This window comes from Trematomus bernacchii, unplaced genomic scaffold, assembly GCF_902827165.1.
Source record: "Trematomus bernacchii unplaced genomic scaffold, fTreBer1.1, whole genome shotgun sequence".
Taxonomy (NCBI): Eukaryota; Metazoa; Chordata; class Actinopteri; order Perciformes; family Nototheniidae; genus Trematomus; species Trematomus bernacchii.
This window is the reverse complement of record NW_022987973.1, coordinates 4,020,760-4,036,778: the sequence shown is the minus strand read 5'-3', so window position 1 is coordinate 4,036,778 and position 16,019 is coordinate 4,020,760. Positions and strand designations below refer to the sequence as shown.

At 38.1% G+C, this 16,019-nt stretch overlaps 2 protein-coding genes across 2 annotated transcripts in view; both read right to left on the bottom strand.

Moving 5' to 3' along the window:
* cenpf (centromere protein F) overlaps window positions 1-785 on the bottom strand; it is a 45,976-nt gene extending 45,191 nt beyond the window's left edge. The window contains exon 1 of the mRNA XM_034116348.1: window positions 726-785. The gene's annotated coding sequence lies outside the window, so the exon portion shown is untranslated. The remainder of the gene's footprint in view (window positions 1-725) is intronic.
* A 720-nt stretch (window positions 786-1,505) lies between these two features.
* Window positions 1,506-14,375, bottom strand: smyd2a (SET and MYND domain containing 2a). Its single transcript, XM_034116923.1, has 12 exons — window positions 14,114-14,375; window positions 12,058-12,121; window positions 11,269-11,379; window positions 10,168-10,228; window positions 8,132-8,259; window positions 7,026-7,093; window positions 6,221-6,323; window positions 5,971-6,081; window positions 5,419-5,539; window positions 5,118-5,292; window positions 4,428-4,536; window positions 1,506-3,780 (listed from the first exon to the last, which is right to left on the bottom strand). The coding sequence occupies exons 1-12, from the start codon at window positions 14,281-14,283 to the stop codon at window positions 3,697-3,699; spliced, it is 1,305 nt and encodes a 434-aa protein (XP_033972814.1). The 5' UTR covers window positions 14,284-14,375; the 3' UTR covers window positions 1,506-3,696.
* Window positions 14,376-16,019: the final 1,644 nt, after the last annotated feature.

The following is a 16,019-nucleotide window of genomic DNA, read 5'->3' as shown; positions in this document are numbered from 1 at the left end:
TATAGCGGAGTAAAAAGTACACTATTTGCCTCTAAAATGTAGTTGAGTAGAAGTGTAACGTAGCATTAAATGGAAATACTCATGTAAACTACAAATATGTCATATGTACTTAGTTACTCTCTGCCACTGTCGCGAGGTAATTAATGGTTACCAAAAACGAAAATAACAATTGCTTGCCAGGCTTGCGTTGATGCATGACATCTCATAAACAAACACTTAGGCTAAATTGACGTAAACTTTGAAAGAATCGTTCGCTGGAGTTTAACATTACTTTCAGTTAGTTTAATAAAACGGTTATGACAGCCGTATTTTACAAAAGTGTGGGCATCGTGGAATTAGCATTTATCGATTAGCTAGCGTTTGCTAACTAAACGTTACAGTTAACCGTAGCTAACGTAACGGACAGCAACTAGTTGCAATATTTTTTACAGAATACTGGATAAACACACGTCTGAGATAGTCGCCACTGCACTTACTGTCAATATAAGAAGAAACGTTAACGTATGCAAAGTCTGTTTATGTTGGTGTTAATCTGGCGTTAACTTTAGCTGGGTTGAAAATTGTTTGAGCAAACGTTGATTTTTATTTTAAACAAAACTCCACAAATGAACGGCTGGGCGGATACAACATGCTTTGTGAAACGAGATGGCATGTTGTGTTGAAGTACATTTATGGCTTAAACGAATCGCTACAAGAGTTTAAATTAAAGATAGATGCACACTTACTTTGGGCGCGCTGCTCCTTTATCTCACAGTCAGATTGTTTGGGGTTGGTCTCGTTGGAAAATTCAAACTCACCGGAGGAAACCGAAATTCACTCAGCTCTATGCTCATTGGCTACTTCATGTGACGTCAGTCATATAACATTTCATGCCCATTGGACAGTGTTTGTGACGTAATTCATACACTCAACAAGATTGGTTTAGTTCCGTTTGTCCCAACAGGGCCACCGTGTGGTGTGAATTTGTAGAGCTGAATGCAACAACAAAAAAGAAAGGTCATTTTTTTATTTCCTCTCTTTATTATATCTGGACGTCTTCTCCAGATAGACTTTTGAAATACCTACTAACTTATTTGTTGTTTTCCACGATACATACACTTTAGGTCGGGATGACAAGCTCGTCTTGAGCTTGAGCCAAGTTAAGACTACATTTTACATTGTAACCTAAATATTTGAGATCCTACAATATATATAAATTCTGCACAGCTGACTAAGGAAAACGATATGCCAGGCATGATGCAAAAGTAAGCCTACTAAACAGTCTAGAAGTACTGTAACAGTTCACTGAAGTAAATCTGCCTCAGATATTTTGGAAATTAAATCAGTTGGTATGGGCGGGGTAGGATTTCCTGAGACTAATTTGAATGTAGATAAAGGACAACTCTGATGTTTATACAAACATAGTGGTGGTTCGGAACACTGCAATTTTGTGCAAGTCTCTTTTCTGAAAGGGATAATGTATTTAAGAGACTTTCTGGTTAAATAAAGGTAAACAGAAATAAAGATGAATAAATGTGAAGCAAGTGCCATACTGCACTTTATTGAGTTTCAGTGACATAATACAGAAAGAATCAGAGGTTCAGATTTAGTTATGCATAACATTCATGCCTCAAAGTAAAAAGTCATCATAGAAATGCAGAAAAGCCTTTAATCTGTTTTTTTTGTGCGGCATGAGCATGGATTTTACTGTTAACCCATGTGCCACATGCTTTTTCTTCATGACAGAAAACCAATCATATGCATGTTCCTGCAGTCTGGCCTAAAACAAAATGAAGTGCTAAAATCTGACAAACTGAGGGTTTTGATATTTTATGGTTTGTGCAGACTTCAAACCCCTTTTCATTTATAAAACAAACATTAGAACAGACATTTTGAATGACATATTGTATGCAAAAGGCAGGCACCTTAGATGCACCTTTGCAGATTACAAAAAGTGTCACCTCTGGAGAGGTTGCTACAAATATTTGCCGACTCATACTCAAGGGAATACTAACCCTCAGTAACCCATGCATAAGACTGCGTCCATAGTCAAATGTAAGCAAAAGGGAGAAGCAACAGGTTTTTAAAAGAATAAAGGAATTAGATATAACTGTAGTTTCTCTGGTGACAGCAAGGCCAACTGTCCATGAACATCAATTAAGAAAACATAACAAAATGTGCTTACATGTCATTTTGACATCATTTTGTCACAGAAATTGTAGAAAGATTTAGTGCAACTAGAACCCTAACATAAGGCCTAGGTGATGATCTTGGCATTGCCTCAAGTTCAAACTTCTGAAAGCCACTTTCACACATGCTCACTCATAAGAGAGACAGTTTTACAACATGGAACTGCTCCTTTTTTCTAATGATGTCAGGGTTCTTTGAAAACAATTAAACACAAGAAACACTTTGAGCATCTCTGAAAATCCTGGTTGTCAACATGATTTGACCACACTGATGCAGAGATATAAAGGGGGAGATACCATTTATTTTTAAATAATGTTCATAAAATTCAAAGTTTGTGAGGATGATATCTCTGAAATGATCACCTGCGTATAAAATAAATACTGCATGTTAAAAATCTGCCCTCAGGTGCTCAAGTAATTTCATTCCCAAAGTAATGACAATCTGCATTCATGCTGCTTAAAAAACAAGGTACAATAATGCATTTCTAGACAAAAGACAACAAAAGCTACCGTGTTGTTCCTTTTTTCCTGAGAGCAATGGGGCCTTGACCCAGGATCATTGGTCAGGTAATGGTTCAAATGTCCTCACTGGGATTTAAGAAGCAGCATGGTCTCAGATCAGCACCCCTATTTAAGGATAGACTGTGAGTAGAGGATTATAGCTGGCTCCTATCAGTTTAACCCATGGCCCCTTTGGTCAACAAGGCTCATAAGAAACATTTTTTACATAAACATGCAACACTTTTTCTGGTTCTTTAAACAAGCCAAACATACTATAAGACAAGCCAAACAAACCACTTGTTATTCATTTAGGAAAAGTTCTTTGCATTCTCTTCTCCGTTGCTACAGAGTATCTGATGCATGGTCAGTCCTCATATTTTCACATTTTAAACAAGAACCTATGAAGCCAGCAAATCAGTTTGATAGAATCAAATGCATTGGCTGGGTATCAGTATAATGCCCTTTATAACAACTACCAGCTTGTACAGAAGTCCAAATCATTAAACAATTTCTCTGGAGGACAACTGTGCATCTGAAACGGCTGACGAAGACATACATAATGATGAAACACGTGGGTTGATGGGTCTAATGAACACAGGCAGAACACGTCGTTTATGTGGCGTTCAAATGAAAGGGGTGCTTCCTCGAAAAGACAGCTTTAAAGGCAGTTTTAAGTTATTTTTTTATCGCGTTGAATGGGTTTATTGAGTTTTAGCACACAGAAAGTATTTAAGTCACTTTTTTCATTCCAAACATTTTTACCATTATTTGTTTGCTTTGACTCCAGGTCTGACAGGAAGTATGGAGTTTCAGGTAGAAAACATGATTATCGTCACATCAAATGTTGAAAAAAAGACGTGAAAAAAACCCCATGCCTACAACCAGGCAAGAAAAACAATAAAGTGGGTGACCATAAAACAGAGAGGTATAAGATGCATAGCATGCGGTTGTGATGTTTATTGTTGTTGTTGCTGCTTTAAAGAGAGGTTCCTTATTCCAGTGCGTCTCGTCTTTAAACTCTCATTGTTTATTTCTGCTCCTCGATTTCCCGTTTGACTTCCGCTACATAATTGTGATCTTTCCCATGAGCCATCTCCATGATGGCAACAGCCTGAAAACAGAAAAGCATGAAAATCATAGAAACTACAATATTTGGAATAACTTGATTACAAAGGTGTGATGTGTTTTGTTTCCTAAACATTCGTACAGCGTAGGTAGGACATCACAATTCATGGTTATTAAACAAGAAACTGACTTACCTAATATCTCTAAACTTCTGACTGCAGTTGCTTTTTACAGCTCACTTATTTACTGCTTTTAAATTTAATTGTAATGTTCTACCTTCATTTTGCCAAATAATAACTAATTTGTGCCCTATGGCTATATTTAGAATGATATGGAAAAATGCGCCAAACCATTTGTTGTGATTCGACTAAAGTCTTGAAATCTGGTACGGGTTAACGTTAGGGCACATGAAGATTCACCGGTCAAAATCGGGGTTTCAAAATCAGGTTTTTTTTACACTAAATGTCTGTGCATATTTTTGATTTTAGATGATATTATTACCAGTTCATAGGTTCTAAATACTGGATTGTTTTTTTGTATATTATGAGATAAAGTAATTTTGTTTTTAAATCATACTGTATTAAGTCCTTGGGTGCATGGGACTATTGTTATTTCATACAATAAAGTGAAATATTGTTTGACAAAAGCACAAATTAGTTGGTATGCATAATGTCCAGATGTCAGTAAACGTACCCTCTTCAAAGCTCTGATTCCTTGTTTCTTCTTCTCCAGCCCCAAATACAGACGTCCCAGTTTTAAATACATAGACGCCACGTTCAGAGAGTAGGCCGGGTAGTGAACGCTGCAGAGAGAACATTATTTATACATCAAGCCAAGCTGTGAATGCGAGATGAAACAATGTTGATTGATGTTACAATGGGTTTTGTCGTTGTACTATAAAAGTTCAGAACATATAAAACTAGTAGAGTTCAAAAGTAAAATATGAAAGATATTTGAGATGTTGTGGAGTGTTGTGTAACACAGAGGGAAATATGTTGAGTGTGAGTGTATTCAAACAACCCAATATAACATCTGTTGTAGAGTACATACTGTATATTGTAAGCGGGACAGAGAACTCTTCATGGGGAGAAAGGTTAAAGTCATATTGTGCCCTTAAGAAAATAATTGTATTATTTTAAGCGGCAAAGTCCAGTTAAATCAATTAATTAAAATAGTAAAATAGGAATAAAATGCATATTTTTAGCATATTCTGCCTGGGTTATGTCATAAATGCATTTCAATACTGGAGTGTTTCTACAGGGCTTTATCATCCACTTCTTTGTCTAAAGATTGTGTCGCCGTTACAACTCATTGTCACATCTTATAAGGATCTATTGTAACTTCAATCCTGATTCTATACAAATCCCCCAAAGATGAATTCACCTGTACGGCTGAACGATCTTCTCTCCGTATCTCAACGCTCCGTCCCAGTCCTGCATGTAGAGGCAGACTCCCATGGCCTGATACATCATGTGCAGCATGTACACGTTTGTGTCTGCAAATATCGCTCCCATCTTCTCCAGGCTGAGCTCACAAATCTCCAGCAGCTCACTGGGGGGTGCCAGAGTCAAGGAATAATGACACAAACAATGCTTAGAAGAAGAAAAGGAGGCTGGGAAGTGAAAGGTTGAAAACGGACTGGAAATGTAAGAGAAATGCAGTTATAAACCGAGGAAGAGGATATTTTTGTAGTGCTTGGCTCTCCTGAACTCCTCGATCACAATCTTGGCGTAATGGACCATGGATCTGATTTTCTCTGGCTCTGGTGGAGAACTCAGCTTCCTGGTCTCCATTTTTGCTTTGTCCTAGAAAGAAAATAAAGGGAATGATTTGAGGATCAATTTCCAAGAAACATATCATACATAAGATAATCTAAACCATTAAGGGAGTTATGCACAATGGGAGCTACTCAAAGCTGGAAATGACAAACTAGATACGATTTTCACATTTTTACAAAAGCAAACCTGTTGATTATTGATACCAGATACATGTTTCCACAAGTTTGGTCTAATTTCCTGCCAAAAGAATAAGATAAAGACTGGAGAACTATTGTTTTTATTTAACTGTCATAAGTCCAAACAGCTCAAAGCACGTACTCCAGAAACTTTGTATTACGTTATATTCTACAATCTGCTGCTCCTACGCAGTGGTCTCTGCCAAATGGTAATTACTATGTACTGGCTAATGGGGGCAACAATATAGACAAAAAAACTTGGGACAGATAAGGCTATCATACCTTAGACTTGGAGGTGCACTCAGTACACTGGCATGAGAAGAAGTAGGAATCCAACAACCTCTCTTTCCTGTCTTCTGTTGGATAGAGCAGGTCTATGTAGCTGTTAAAGACCTACAGAGGGAGAGGGGGAAGAAAATCAAATAATCACAGAAATAAGCGTTTCTTGTTTCTCTACATGATTGTGAGTGTTATCAGAATAGCTGTCACTGAGAGGCATCTTTGTTGTGTGATTAGTCCATTGTCCACTTACTTCATCTCCAGGGTCTATCTCTCTGATAGCTCTGACCTCTGCCACTGTGCCTTTATAGGTCACGATGACATTAGGACTACAGCTGTGATTCATCAGTGCTACACTACAAGGAGAAGGAAAGGAGGAGAAGCACAACGGTTTAAAAAAAGATATGAAATCAGAGAAATAATAACATTAAGCAGCTCTTTGATGTTGGGAATAAACACCTACACTAAAACAAATAAGCAAATCCAAAGCAGTTGAGTCATATTAAAAAGTTAAATACACTGATTAGGGCTGTGCGATTATGGCAAAAATCATAATTATGATTATTTTGGTCAATAATTGATATCACGATTATTAAATACGATTATTCATTGACTTTGAAAACATCCATTTATTGTACTTTAAAACAAATACAAATAATTTGAACAGTATCTTTTTAACTGTTGATTACCCTGAACGTATAATTCAACTGAAAAACCAATACAAAAATAAATAAAATAAATTATACATTTATATTTACATTTAAATAAATAATATCAAAATAATAAATACCAATAAACAAGATCAACAAATATTTTGGAGCGCACTTCAACAAGCTACTAAACATATATGAATATGATAAATAAAAATAAATTAGATCAAATATGTTGCAGTGCACTGTCACAACCTAGCAAAACAAAATAATTGTTTTTTTCGATTATGTTGTTTTCGTAATTGTGGCAGGCCAAAATCGTAATTGCGATTAAAATACGATTAATTGCACAGCCCTAACACTGATTATTGGATGGACTGTTGGTGTCGTGTCACATTGACTACTTACTCTGGAAAAACAGCTGATCCCAGATGGGAGAGCTCCTCATCCTCTATGGTGAAACCATTACAGTTAACCTGGAGACAAGAAAGAAAGAAGAGAAGACACAAACAAACAGGCGAAGAGAGAACAGCAGGGTGAGTATTAGGATATGAATAATATATTTGAGTATGGTATTTGTATAATGTGCTGCAATGCCTGCTCTACTGAGGAGGAAATCCGGTAGTGGGGATTGAATGTTGCTTTGAGAGGAGAAGACAACAGAGCTGTTGGTGAAGCTTAGAGAGAAAGGGGACAGCAGCACTGACAGACGGATCAAATGACAGAGCTAACCACTGTAGAGTGTGTGTGTGTGTGTGTGTGTGTGTGTGTGTGTGTGTGTGTGTGTGTGTGTGTGTGTGTGTGTGTGTGTGTGTGTGTGTGTGTGTGTGTGTGTGTGTGTGTGTGTGTGATAGATTCTAGTTTGCTTACATGTGCTTCAGTGTGTATCCGATAACAAGTGAATGACAACCATGTGTGAAATAGAAACCACAAGCAACACTCTGAACCCAACAACATTTGTCATAGAGAGAACATTTCAAACTGAGAAATGTTATGAACTTTCACATTTTTGACAGTCCTTACCCAAATAATGTGTGAAAAAAGCTTCTACGGTTGAAATAGTGATATATCATCAAAATCCTTTTATTGTTCTTAACTTTTGTCCAAACATTTGGCCCTAATCTGAACCTGTAAAAACATGAAATGATGTGTTCTTCAGTGCAACTAGGAAGCCCTGAATGACTATATAAGTTTAAGTACAGAAAGTAAAATAGTTTATTACATATAGTATTTGAATCCCCCTTTTTCCATTATTGGTAACACTTGGGTTGAGCATGTTTTGAGTATGAGTAATGAGTGAACATGTTATCTCTTTTGTGCATGTTGCAATTATGAATGTCCTATAATAGATTGAGAAAAGTCAACAGCTGTCAATGTGTCAGCGAACACCTCTCTCCTAACTAATCAAACAACGGTTACAAAACACACCGGAGGTCCTGGATCCTTCTAGGATCACAGAGTTTATTTATCAGTGGATGTCTAGGTGGGAACGACAAAGTGCTATAGAATTTTACCTGTGCAAATAGTTCAGTGAGAGCCTGATCGCCAGGAATATCACTGATGTGTTTGGAGTAAAAGTGGTGCAGCGCTGCTATGTCTGCATTGTTCATCTCGTCCTTCTCACTGTCCATCTTATCTAAATCTGAAAAAAGGCAATGAACACAGACAGAGAAAGAGTAAGAAACAACAAAGACACAGGCAGGATGTCGACAGAGAATAAAAACCAAAAGGTGGAGAGAAAAAGAAGGCGCTTGAACATTGGAGTCTTTTTTGGCCACCAGCTGGACATAAGACTTTAGTTCTTATAAGAGTTTAAGGCAGTCCTCCCATTTTAGAAAATAGGGACTAGTAAAAGAGAAACATAAGGGCCAACTAAACAAAAAACACTGTTAGGTGGGAATCTGATACATTAACAGATATTAAACATAATTTTTACTATTCATACGTCAAAGAATCGACTTCAAAGTCCTGCTCATAACTCACAAAGCCCTCAACAATCAGGCCCCCCCCACCTCACAGACCTGCTACACCACCACACCCCTTCCCACTGCCTCCGCTCATCAGAAGCCAACCTCCTATCCATCCCCACCCGCATCAATCACCGGACATGGGGGGACAGAGCCTTCTCCGTCGCTTCCCCCTCCCTCTGGAACTCACTCCCCCAACCCATCAGAGACTGCCCTGACTTCACCACCTTCAAAACACTCACAAAAACTCACCTCTTCAGTCTGGCTTTTAATGTGTGATTGTTTTTGTATTGCTTGGTTTTAATTTAACTATATTTATTTGTTGTTCTTTTATTTTCACTATCTTTGTAAAGCGACTTTGAGCACCTGTAAAAGCGCTAACAAAATAAATCTATTATTATTATTATTATACAGTGTGCTTTTCTGTTGCAGTTGCTTCACAAAAGAAGCAGTCAGTGTTAGTGGGTGTAGCATTCCACTGCTACAGTATAGGTCATGTGTCGTTGTCAGTCACACACACGCACACACACACACACACACACACACACACACACACACACACACACGCAAACACACACACTGGTGGCAGCAGGCAGCAGCTGGCCTCTGATCTGCTTTATGTGCATGAGGGACAGGCGTGAAGGTTTATTATGTGACAATCCTCTGATGACACATTGAGTCTGCAACAACAGTTTAGACTAAATGATAACAGCAAATGGAGTGGAGAAAACTGTTTGCGGGCACTTACATGAAACACAGTCCTATTAATGTGTATTTTGACAAACACTCTTTGTACCCCTCCTTCATTAACTTACTGTGTATGATTATGTTATAAATCTTGAATTGGTTTATAAATGAAACGTTGTGAAAACCACATTTTACATTAATAGCGACCAAAATGATCACGGATATCTGTATAAATATGGTATGGTTAAAAAGTTATTTATCTTATATTTACTTATATAATAGTAATTTAATGCACACGTGCACACACACAATTCCCTGCAAAATGGTGCACAGTATCTAAATCTTGGTAATGAAACATTGCTATAATGGTTAATTTTAAAGATGAAACATTTATACTAGTCGTTGGCAATTTAACCATGGTTTATGGCAAATCAGGTAACAGTTTAATCTCTTATTTAGACAGCGTTTGATTTTCTTACCACAACTCTTGTATGTAATTATCGGCTGACAACGAATACGGAGCACATATGTTATCACGAAAGAGCTTCTCAGTACAATCTGTCTCCCCAAAATGAGGGTTGAGTACCTAGCCCAAGGGCACAGTGGCAGGCAGTAGATTTTAACGGAGCGTAGAGAAAATGAAATTACAGCACCCAGAACCTTGGGATTTAAATCCCAGAGCTCTGGAGCCTGTGAGTGAATAAAAAGAGACAGAACCAGGACCGGAGGCGACAGCAGAGGATATATATAGAGACACTGCTATAACTGTAGAGACACAGAACACTCACACACTCACACATAACATGTAACTAAAAGAACACACAGATGTAACTAACATGTGCATGCTCATATACTCCTACACACACAGACACACACACAAATATATATCTACTTACGGGCTTCAAACTCGCTGAGCAGTAGCAGCCTTTCAGAAGGGTCGCGCTCTGGTGTTACTCTCTGCAACATGACAGACATTTAAATGAATAATCATGAAAATAAAAACAACCTTTTTCCAGGCTTTATTATCGCAAATGTTTTTTTAAAGTGCAAGAAAGCAGCATCGGCTTCAGAAACTTTGGTGTTAAATGGCACTAACATTTACTTTAAACACAGACGTCAAATATTCCAATAAGAAGGCTATGTTCACATTGCTAAAGAATAGTTTGCTTTGTATTATTGTTTTAACTCGCTCAGAGTGTGTTTAATGTGGTCAAAGCTGATTAACTTAAAGGGGACCTATCATGCAAAATGCACTTTTGTACATCTTTTATACATGAATATGTGTCCCCGGTGTTCCAGGGAACTCACCAAGTGTCAGAGAACACAACCCTCTCTATTTTCCTCCATACCCAAATCTCTAAAAAAGGGGCTGCAACGGATCTGATAAAAACTGATCCAGATTTGAACACTGTCCTGACGTCAGGACGGTGGCGCTACGGCTATTGGGCCAACTCCACCAATCAGGAGGAGACAGCCACGGCCATTGCCGTTCGAAAGCGCTGGAGACGCTGTATTACATATGCCAGGCCCGTAGATGGTGCTGTTCTCACTGAATCTGCCCAGAGCTAGAAATTGTCAAATTGAGCAAAATGAGGCATGGCTAAAATGCATGATCTGTTTGGTATTTTGAAGAAAAAAAAAGTATAAATATGCCTTATATAGGTATGGTCCTACACTATATTATTCAAATATAGCATGATAGGTCCACTTTAAACTAATTATACACCTATAACACTACTCATGCAAAAGTATCAAATTAAACTGAGATCAGTCAGCATTGTTTCTCCAGCGGCTCAGAGCTGGTTTATTGCCTAAAATAAGATCTAGCTCATGACATTTACATAATATCAGAACAGCTACTTATATTATTTGACTCGTTATCTTCTTTAACGTTCCTACTTTTAGTTTTCCATGCTCTGGTGATGACGGGGAAATACCATATTAACTCTTATGGTTAACTGGTTGCGAACATATACTTGTTTTTCTTGTTAATGTACCTGTTTGAGGATGATTCGAGCCACCAGTCGGACAGTCTCTGATGGACACCAGTTCTCCCCATCGGCACACATAGCTACACACTCCAGCTTATGCATGGTCCAATCGCTTCTCTGCACAAATAACACACACATGGAGAACAGTTAGTAACCCTCCTTTATTACAGACATTCATCTCATTCAACAGGACAATACTTGAGAGACAAAAGCAATAATGCGAGACAAGAAGACAGAGCAACTTAAATTAACACAATGGATGATAAATTATTTGTATTATCATCTATAAATTATTGGCCGTTGCATTTGTACAAGACAATAGAAAACTCCTTACTTTTACTGCAGTGTGCCGAGTGTGTTTTATGACATGAAACTAAAACTAGACAGAGGGCGGATAGACTGAATCGTCATAGCAACAGCAGTTTAAATGTGTGCCTGCATGGAGCTGTGGGGTCCAACGTTCAAATGTTGGTTACAAGAACAAAGAATTAAGAAGATTTTTAAGACATATTTTTTAACTAAACATTACTTATATTATTTCAGTTTTTTTAGTTAACAATCACACGAAAAATCTGCACATTGTGTTTTTCAGCAATTTTAAATTGTGCAACATTTTGATGTAACAGAGATTGTTGTCAGTCAAAATGTCTGACAACATTTTTTGGATGTATGTAACCGATAACCTGTTTGTGTTCAGTTCCTTCAGTTGACCATATCAATTGGTACACATATTTGCAAATAGAAACTACAAGCCTGCCATGAAAATTCAAAAAGGGAAGCAGAAAGCACTCTTACCTGACACTCTACATTGCAGTAGTGGGCCTGCTTACATTTGCCACACTTAAAAAGGTCTTCTCTCCTGCAACGACATGAAGACACAACACGTTACTCCACTACAGATGTGATGAATGTGTCGGTGTAACAGTATTTCAGCAGGATATAAACGTATTCATCTGCATGAAATAACACACTCCTTCAGCTGGGGAGAAGTCTTTACCTGATGCTTACAGTTGCTAGCCGTGGGATTAAATACAAATGTTTTAGAAACTATTCCAGTCAAGTCAGTTGTTTAACACAAGTGATTAAGGATTATCTCAGCAGGAGACACAGTGTTTCTGAGTGATTATGAACAGATGTACACGCATGTCCACCACTTCCATTGCACTCTTACCCCTGGCCTTCTCCTCCTGTCTTCGGACACATGGACAACAACTATATTTAGCACCCTAACCTTTTACTGCTCTACAAAACTTAACGGCAGCTTGAGTAGGAAGCATGTGTAAATGAAAGTGGCAGACAGAGAGGGAGAGTTCATTTAACTCTGAAAAGTCTCAAAAAGAGCTTCAATGTGCATCAGACCTCAACAGAAAAAGTAGGCAAGAGGTGCACTGCATCACAGCTGAACTTTTCTTCATGTTTTTGACACACACACACACACACACACACACACACACACACACACACACACACACACACACACACACACACACACACACACACACACACACACACACACACACACACACACACACACACACACACACACACACACACACACACACACACACACACACACACACACACACACACACACACACACACACACACACACACACACACACCACACACACACACACACACACACACACACACACACACACACACACACACACACACACACACACACACACACACACACACACACACACACACACACACACACACACACACTTTCTGAAGCTTATATGCCGCTGTTTCAACCAGTCCACATCCTACACCTTCCTGAATTCATGTACAACTGATACATGAGTTAAACTTTATACTTAAAAATAACATATATAGAACATTATATAATAGACTGCAGGGTTGTCTTTCTTGCGTTGACTTTTAGGTTCATAAAAGCATGTGTAGGATTCGTAGAGATAAACAGAGAGTACTTGAAGTGTGGTGGGGTAGGCAGAAATGTGACACTACGAAGAAACGTTAGAACATGACTGAAGTGGCTCTTTGAGTGAGCTAACTACCCGTTATCAGTGGTATTTTATAACTAAATACATTTATCAAAATATTGTGAAACTTTGCGGTACTTGACTTGAGTGTGTCCATTTTATTTTACTTTATACTTCTACTTCACATTAATTCACAAGGATATATTGTATATTTTTCTCATAATCTTAAAACATAATATAACTCAACCATAAATTATTGATATGTTCAGATACCTATCAGTGTAAAAAGGGAATATTATGAGTCCCACCTTCACTGACTACACTACTAAAGTGATAAACACATTATTGGATAATAACAAATGTAAAAATTGTAATCCAGCAATGCAATATTTATGATTAAGAAATGTTTCATCCTGCATGATTTTACTTTAGGTACTTAATATACATTTTGAATGCAGTACTTTCAATGGTAACAGAACATTCATATACTGTTACTTAAGTGACATATGTCAATATTTCTTCCTGCACTACCTGTGATTATGAGTAGCCTATTTAAGAATGTGTGCTAGCATATAAATAGACTCATTGTGACAACAGGGAAGCAGGTTTCTTTATAACCACTGTAGTACTACTAATGTTTGCATCTATTTTAGGCTCTCCTGACTGCAGTGCATTGAAGACATTCTGCAGAGTCAGTCAGGTGAGCTACTGCCTGCACTGACCCACTTTAGTCTGCAGAGGTTCACAAGCTAACCTAGCTATGCATGGAGGTTAGCCTGCGTCCATATGGACCCTTCAGTCCCTTTCTTTGCTTTAATAAAAGAACACAATAAAACACAACACCCTAGAGCTAGCCGTCCCAGAGGTGTTTTCCCAGCTGTGTTATGGAGGTAAGGTGTTACCTGGAGAAGCAGTTCTCACAGTGTGCTTCCCTCTCATTCACCGTCAACACGTAAGAGTAAGCCGGGCAGGCGAACACCAGCTCCCCAGCAGAGAAGTGCCTCACCGCCCGCAGGCCCCTGCCGCTGCCCGGGCTCAGGAACCGCTCCGTCCCCTCTATACCTTCGTTCATGTTGTTTTTTCTGTTTATTGTTCTCCTGTCAGATGCCACCGACCACCACCTGTGTCTGCTGGCTGTTCCTCTAATCAGCTTCTGCCCTGAGCCCTGGCTTCTTCTCCGGTCCTCTGGGTGTCCGGGCGGCTCTCAGCGCCCCCTGCCGGAGAGGAGACCTCACAGACTGCTACTGGTGTGCACTACTGTAGTCCACGGTTAGGTGTAGTGAACAATGCATTAGGCCTACTGATGCTCTGTCAGTGATAACATAGATAGTTATTTTATCAGTAAACGTTTTATGTATATTGATGCTGGCTCATAGTATTTTGTTTGCTTACTGACATGTTTAATAATCTTTAATCCAGTTTTCACTGGAAAGGAAAATAATGAATAATTGTGATCTGAAAAGTAACTTTAGCTGTCACACAAATTTTGTGGAATAAAATGATAAGCAAAATGGAAATGTTCCATTTCAGTACAGGTTCTTCAACATTTGTTACTACAGTACTTGAGTAGATTGTAGTACATTCAACCCCCTGTGCACTGTAAGCAAATTAATTATCATTAATTACTTGCATTGTCTGCTCTCATTTGTTTTGTCTCTGTCATATTGTGTCCCTTTTGGTTCGATCTATATTCATTTTCTAATGTTATAAGATTCTATGTTTTAATGTTTTAACTGGTGATCGTCCGCATCACATTGTTTTGTAAAGATTTCTTGCATTTTTCATGTGCTACTTTGCACTGTTCTTGCCTGCTTTTAATACAAAATCTTGTTAAACTGCTTTATGTTTTTCACCGACCCTCTCCTGTAAACAGAGTACAGGACCAAGAGTATAGAATACAGGACTACAACTTGAATTACATTTCAAACATGAAATAAACAAGCATTTGTCCATGTGATGCACATCTCATACATTTGTCACTTCATTGTGTTTTTGAAGTATTTGCCCCAGTAACACTTCTGCCAGAGAAAACATCACCAATCTGCATTTTTCAGAAATTTGAGGCTTAGCAGACTTTTACATTATTCATCACATTTTAACTGTTTATCATGCAGTTATGACCACAATATGTAATTTATTCATTCAAAGGTCTACCATAATTTCTATTTCAAAGTTGACAAATGCTGCCATTCACTCAATTTAAGATCCAAATTAGAGAAACATTTGACTGATGTATAGAAACATCTTCTTTCATTTTTGGTATTTGTTTCATAATGCATGTAAAACACTTTGTCCATCTTTGGATGATGGAGGTTTTTGCAGATAGTGGTCCAGTTACACAGCTGCATTACTGAAACAGAAACTTCAATATTCTCTGGGTATGAATCGTGTTGGTGCATGATTGCAAAAATGTCACTATCAACCACTGAAGCGGACCAAAACACTCGACACAGTTTTATATATAAATGCATTTATTTAAGTTAATCATTTCTCCTCATTCAAAGTTGAATTTCTGCAGAATCTATAAAACAGGGGACAGTTAGAAGCGCTGTACAGTCTGACAACAAAACTAGGAACCGCGGCTGAGTACACTGTGTATATGTACATACTGTACACACACTGATGTAGGTATATACAAAAATATACACTTTTACATGTTTCTTGCCATAACACCCACCACTGTCCTTCAATGAGGCCACACTCCTCTTAGAAAACACATCATCACCCCTGTAGTTCATTGATTACTGTTGCACCTTATATCTTTCATGGTTGAAGGGAAGAGTATTTTGTCCAAAGCCCCTCTCATGT

Excerpts from the sequence above, each read along its gene's own strand:
- smyd2a (XM_034116923.1), bottom strand. The coding sequence starts at position 14,283 with ATGAACGAAGGTATAGAGGGGACGGAGCGGTTCCTGAGCCCGGGCAGC. Across the intron at positions 10,229-11,268 it reads CTCGAATCATCCTCAAACAG|AGAGTAACACCAGAGCGCGA; the intron begins GTACATTAACAA and ends GTCATGTTGCAG. Across the intron at positions 6,082-6,220 it reads AGATAGACCCTGGAGATGAA|GTCTTTAACAGCTACATAGA; the intron begins GTAAGTGGACAA and ends CTCCCTCTGTAG.